The sequence below is a fragment of the Pteronotus mesoamericanus genome, unplaced genomic scaffold, assembly GCF_021234165.1.
Source record: "Pteronotus mesoamericanus isolate MK-2021 breed Mesoamerican mustached bat unplaced genomic scaffold, CSHL_Meso_final scaffold_85, whole genome shotgun sequence".
Taxonomy (NCBI): Eukaryota; Metazoa; Chordata; class Mammalia; order Chiroptera; family Mormoopidae; genus Pteronotus; species Pteronotus mesoamericanus.
Window position 1 is genome coordinate 5,309,589 of NW_026555329.1, and position 6,521 is coordinate 5,316,109.

General features: G+C 33.8%; 1 protein-coding gene across 4 annotated transcripts in view; it reads left to right on the plus strand.

Annotated features, from left to right (window-relative positions):
* The window catches only part of HYCC1 (hyccin PI4KA lipid kinase complex subunit 1), a 75,419-nt gene extending 70,952 nt beyond the window's left edge, over positions 1–4,467 (plus strand). For 3 of the 4 annotated variants that reach the window (XM_054564419.1, XM_054564418.1, XM_054564420.1), the window contains exon 11: positions 65–4,467. In XM_054564419.1, coding sequence (XP_054420394.1) covers positions 65–639 — 575 coding nt within the window. In that variant the 3' untranslated portion in view covers positions 640–4,467. The remainder of the gene's footprint in view (positions 1–64) is intronic. The other variant, XM_054564421.1, reaches the window with a different exon arrangement.
* The last annotated feature ends 2,054 nt before the right edge of the window (positions 4,468–6,521 follow it).

Below are 6,521 nucleotides of genomic sequence, written 5' to 3' on the forward strand. Positions count from 1 at the left end.
TATTAATGAAAAAAATTACTGAAAATACTTAATGTTAATTAATGTTTGTTATTTCTTTGTTTAGGAACTACAGAATTAACAGGTCAAGAAGAACTGATGGACATATCCGAAGTTGACGAGGGATTTTATTCCAGGGCTGCATCTAGTACCAGCCAGTCAGGTTTATCAAACCATGGTCACAATTCTAGTAACAAGACAAGTATAGGAAAGACTCAGAGAAGGTCGGGAGGAAGCAAAACTGGAGGAAAAGAAAAAGAAACTACAGGGGAGTCTTGCAAGGATCACTTTGCTCGAAAACAAACGCAGAGAGCCCAAAGTGAGAATCTTGAGCTGCTCTCTCTGAAGAGACTGACGTTAACAACCAGCCAGTCCCTGCCTAAACCTACCAGCCATGGTTTGGCTAAGACTGCTGCGACTGTATTTAGTAAGTCCTTTGAACAAGTCAGCGGGGTCACAGTCCCACATAACCCATCATCTGTTGTTGGCTGTGGGGCTGGGACAGATGCCAACAGGTTTTCTGCTTGTAGTCTCCAAGAAGAAAAGCTTATTTACGTTTCTGAAAGGACAGAACTTCCGATGAAGCCTCAGTCAGGTCAGCAGAGACCTCCTAGTATTAGCATTACTTTGTCCACGGATTAATTTGTAAGAGTTTTCTTATGTGACGAGCAAATCTGGAAATACGCCTTTGCTTCTTTATGAAAGTGCCCAGGGTCTTTCATCCCTGTTCCTGACAGAGCCTTGATGTCTTAAACTCTGAAGGCTATTTTGACTTTATGAAGGGAATAATGTCTAGGTTGCAGTGAGTTGAAATATGGTGTTGCTATATATCAGTTGTCTTTTTTTTTCTTTTTTTTCCCTTTGTTTCTGTTGCCCTAAGATTGTCAGTGTAACGATACATTTTGACAGGTTGTTTGATTCCATTGATAACATCTCATGTGAGGTCTTGAATTGTTTTTCCCTCCTAATAACTTCTGTCCTAGTAAATGTAAGTTTGGCCTTCAGAATAAAAGGAAATATCCATGAACTGTTTTTTAAAGGATGAGGCAGAGGTGCAACTCCTGCTTGACTTGAGAAACTCCAGTTAGTTTGGATTGCTGTAATTCAGAGCACACATCGTGGAAGACTTCCTGGAAATTGTGCATCTTGCGACACAGCTCTCAAGATGGCAATGTCAGCCATCTTGTTTGTCTACAAATGAAGGAAAATAGGTAAATTTTTTAAATCTATAAAATGTCATAAAAGATAAAGATAGTGAAATACGGACAAAACATTTACATATTAACTAGTTTAGGATTATTTATGTTTGTGTTCTTAAATTCAAAATTATAAAATATGAAAAAAATGTGTTTTTCATTTTGTGAACAAGCCTGTTTTAAATGTTTTGGTTATGGTAGAAAGAATAATTAATGTCATTACCCCCAACAACAACAACAACAACAACAACAAAATAAAGGCAATACAGTAGGAGCTAAGCAAACTTGTACGTAGGTCCAGGGAACTATGTGACCTCTGCCTGGATACGCATTTGATGTTTGCCAGTGGGGGTCATGTTAGCTATGGCGGAGGTTCCTGTACATCAAGAATATTTAAGTAAGACTTCAGAGGAAGAGAGAGAAACAAGGCTGAGGACGAGAGTAGGCTGACTGGGAAGGAAGGCTTAGGGAACTGTCCACTTGGTCTGTTTCACTGTTAGTACAGAGTGGTTTTCTTGTTCATGGTCACTAGCTGTGGTCACACAGAGAAAATGCTACTTTTCTTCTTTTACCTGCTTATGCTGGGCTCAAATATGTGAAAAAGTGTGTGTGTTGAGTGCTAACACATTTACAACATAAATTCACTTCTGACCATAACTGTTACAGCTACCATTTTTAAATCTAATTATCCAAAAGGCATGAACTCATTTTCATTCATTAACCCTGAATAGAATATGGGTTTTAACATAAGTAAATTTGATTGTTATAATCCAGTAATAGAAATGAAATAAGATCTACTGGCATAAATTGTAGTAAAAAAAAAGTAAGGCAACCAGACAGTGAAAGTTTATATTGCATTAATTTAATAGGAATCCTGTGTACAGTTTAAAATGTTTGTAAAATGTCACCATGAATTTCTTGTTATCTTTTTGTAATTTTTTAACAAAGAATTTCCCCTAAGCTTAGCTACTAATAGTATTAAAAATCTTAAGAACTAAGTTAAAAGACTGGCATTTTAAGCAAGTTAAGGTACTTAGGAAATATTGTAGAATAAGTTTGTGGAGACATTAGCTGACACAAATGAGTGACATTTTAATGTTCAACTGCTTTAATGGAAGCTCATTTTGGTATCATTCTAGATCATTGCCACTTATGTGGCCTGAGGACCACTAAGTAGCACTGAGATCACCTGGTATTTTGTTAAAAATGCAGAATTTCAGAGTTATCTCAGATTTATTGAATCATAGTCTGCATTTTGGCAAGATCCTCAAGTGATTTTTATGTACGATAAAGTTTGAGAGGAGAGTATCAAAGTGCAAACAAATCACTTACATTTAGAATTCTCAGTGGTCTCACAACCCTAGAAGGAAAATGAATTTTTAAATGTCAATGACATGACTTATAAGTCCTCTAATTATAAATTTTTAGCGAGTCTTATTTATTTTACAATAAAAATGTAACATTTTATATTTTTCTTGTTAACCATAAATGAAATCAGAGCTGTAGATGTCTATAATTTTAACTATGAAAAGAATACCATGCTTTTATAGTACATAAACAATGTACTCTGAGACAATTTTAAACAGTGCACAACAAATCTGCACATGCATATTCCTTTAAAATTTCTGAAGGCTTACTCATTGGAGTGGTTCTGAATATTTGCTCCAAGTAATTTCTACCAGTTAATTTTCTGGAGTATGAAGTTATAGTATCATTCTTTATTAGTACCTTTGATACTATTTCAAATAAGGACTATACATTTGAAAATTTTTACAGCTATTATAAATATTGGATAATGCTAACTATGGTAGCAATTGTAATTATCCCTACTATTCTCTTTCTACTCATCTTTGCAAATTTGAAAGTTGAGGTGGGTTTTGTAGGTAATTTGCTCATAAAGATGCTGATGTGACCATTTGGTCACAGACTTCCTACATATCTAGAATAATACTTTTTTTATCATGAGAAGCATTCCGCACAAGATTCGGGCCTTGCACCCCATCACTCACAGGATCTGAGCAAAAATTGTAGCTCCATTCCACATTTTAAACCTCTCACTCTTCAAATACCCCAGAACTTGTGGTATTCTAGTGGGGCCCCAGCATTTGCCTTTTAGAATCCAAATGGAGAGAAAAGCAAAGAGGACTTTTCAAGGGAAACAAAGTAGACTTTTCCCAGAGGACCCAGGGCAAGTGAGTGTCCTAGAATCCTTTGTGTAACACCAGTGAACTTTTTAAGGACCCTCTGCAGACTTGTAGAGTAGAAATTCTCAGTCATTAACTGACGACAAAGTTCAGTTTGAAAAAGCAATATTTTATTGCCCTATTCTATCATGATGTAACTGCTTAGCAAGCATTACTCATTTAAAAACAAAAAGTTGAATTAAAGGGAAATTTATTTTTTAAACCAAAATAGATAAAGATGATCCCAGTTTTAAGGGATTTCTGCTTATTTTGGAAGAATAAAATTAAAGTGTTACGCCCTTTAAATTTAAATTATAGAGAACAATGTACTCTGAGATAATTTTAAACAAATATTTTAAATATGCTGTTAACATTTGAGTCCATAGGCACAATAAATCTATACTTTATTAAAGGGGAGCATGTCAAGGGAATACATATGTTAAATAATGTAAGTGAAAAAATATTTTTAAAAAGCCATTTAAAAAATAAGGGATAATTTGATGGTTACTTAAACTAATCATTATAGATAGAAATTAATGTATAATAGTGTTTTCCCAGTCTTTGGATGAAAAATAAAAACTCTAGTCATTTAATTAGCATGAATTTAATCTTTTAGATTTGTTGCTTAGTAAAATTATACCCAATACTTTGAGTTATTCACATTTATGTTTAATATTGTTAGATTCTTCATCAGAGAACATAAATATATTGTCTTCTATACTTTGTAACTTGTGCATATCTAAAGAGACCAGCAGTGAACATTTTGGAAGATGTTTTTGTGGTTTTTTACTAGTGGCATTCTAGTACCTACCTGTGTCTTGCTATGAAGTTTCTACAAGTAAACTCAAGATCCTATTTCACATACTGTTGCTTTCTCTTAGGTGGAGTTTATTGTGTACTGCTTATCTTCACTTCTAATCATGTAGTGATACTAATCTTTTCATAATAAATATACCTGTTTTTAATTGTATTCCTAGAGTTTACATTCCTAAAGAATAAACTATGACTTTGGATATTTTTATGTGCTCTTGACATTTTTAAGTCTATGGAAATAAACTGGAGTTTAGTTTTTTGAAGTTTTGTGTATTTGTGTAAATGGTCTCCATAAGCAATACTTTATACAGCAGTGTTCGCTCTTTCATTAAAATAAAAACTGAAAAATATTTTTTCCAGATCATTTTACTCATTTAAAAAAATCATAAAATTTTTCAAAAATCATTCTGGGGATGAAGAAAATAAAGAAGACTTAGGTGAGTTGAGCCATTGAGAGAGAGCTTTTGGGAGTAAGCCACGGGGCAATGGCATCTCATGCCTTGTTTAGGTGTTGCATGGCTGAGGGATGAGAACTGTGACAGGTCCGTTAGTGTCCCTCCAAAGGAAGGTGAGCTCCATGGGTCATGTACCATTGGTTGGTTATTTGTCATACCAAAAGCACCGGAAACTATAGACAATGCTTTGACATTTTACTTTTAATGAATCTTTATCTCTTGAGTGCAGATTATATGCCCAAAGTCCCTAGCATAGGACTTTGTGCATGATAGGTGTTGAGGCATTTAATGAATGAATGAGTTAGATTGGTGTTAGTTTGGGGAAAGAATCAGTGATAGGGTCTCCAATGTATTATATATATTTCAGTGAAGTTTTAGAATTTCACTTATTGGCTCTATGAAATCTCCATGGCATTACTTGAATTGCATTACTGTGTGCTTAGAAACAGGACCCTCTTAGAAACTTGAAATAAAAATTGTGTGTAGTTGATTACATATTTGGATAATTCCATTTCATCTAAGAAACTAATCTGGGAAATATTTTCTGAACTGCTAGTATAAAGGAGTATTTCTAGAGAACCAGAGCAACCAGAGCAGTGATTTTGTAAGCAGTTGTTAGTCTTGTGGACTATACACTCTTATAGTGATGTTATTTATCCCAATGAACAACTGACTCACCTAATACAATCTGACTTTAGTAATAACAACATAATCATTTTATAATTATAAGAAAGATATAAACAATTCTAGCCATTTGGTAATTTTCCTTGCATTATTATTGTGGTAGTAGCAATTTTTATAATTAAAATTACGGTGTCATTTAATCTTCCAAGCAATCCTATAAAATGAGTATAATCCCCATTTTACGAAAAAGGAAACTGAAGCTCTCCATAGAGCCACTGACTTGTGCAAAGCTAGGACTTGAACATGAGACTTAGGGCTCTCACTTTTCTTTCTTTTATATCACTTAGTAAAAGAAGATGCTAAGTAAACACTGCATAATGGACATATATTTGAAATTTATCCTCTTTGTCTTATAAGAGATAGAGTTAAGTTAAAAGTAAAAGTTTTCAAGTAATTATGATGTTTTATAGAATTTTAGATAATTGCGTTGCAGTGATACAGTGAATGCTGGTTATTCTGATATTTAAAAATGGTAAAATGCAAATTCAGATTGTAATTATAATTTACCGTGTCAGCTATATAAAGGTTAAAAGGACCGATAATAGTATTGATACAGGTGTGGGGAGATCATTAGTCTCCAAGGCCATTGGCAAAACTATAAATTGGTACAACTAAATTGGTGAGCAGTTCAGCAGGATGTATCAAACTTTAAAGTATACATACCCTCTGACCTAGAAATTCTACTTTTCTATGCTTATTCCACTCTCTATATTTTATAGAGATTTTAGCACAAATGTGTAATGGTATTCATTGCAGTATTGCTTGTAGTAGGAAAAAAAAAGAATTTAAATGACCATTAATAGAGTACTAGATAAAGTACTATACATGCATATAGTGGAGTATAATGTAGCCATTAATAACAACACAGATCTGAATGTGATTATTTAAAAAAAATTATATAATGTTCCCTGAAAAATATATCATAGAACTATGTAGAGAGAATATGATCCTGTTTTCATGAGTATGTGGAACATTTAATATGGGTATGTGTATATTTCTCTTAAGTGTGATCAAAAAACAGCCTGAATTAGGAAAAACCTGGTGCTTTCAAAAATAGATCCCTGGGCCTTGTGCTAAATTCCCTGAATCAGAATCACTGTGAGTAAAGCATGGAAACCTGTGTTTTAACAAGTCCCTCAGTGGATTCTCACACAAGCTTCACATTTGGCTTAGTAGGTGACAGCAGAGAATCT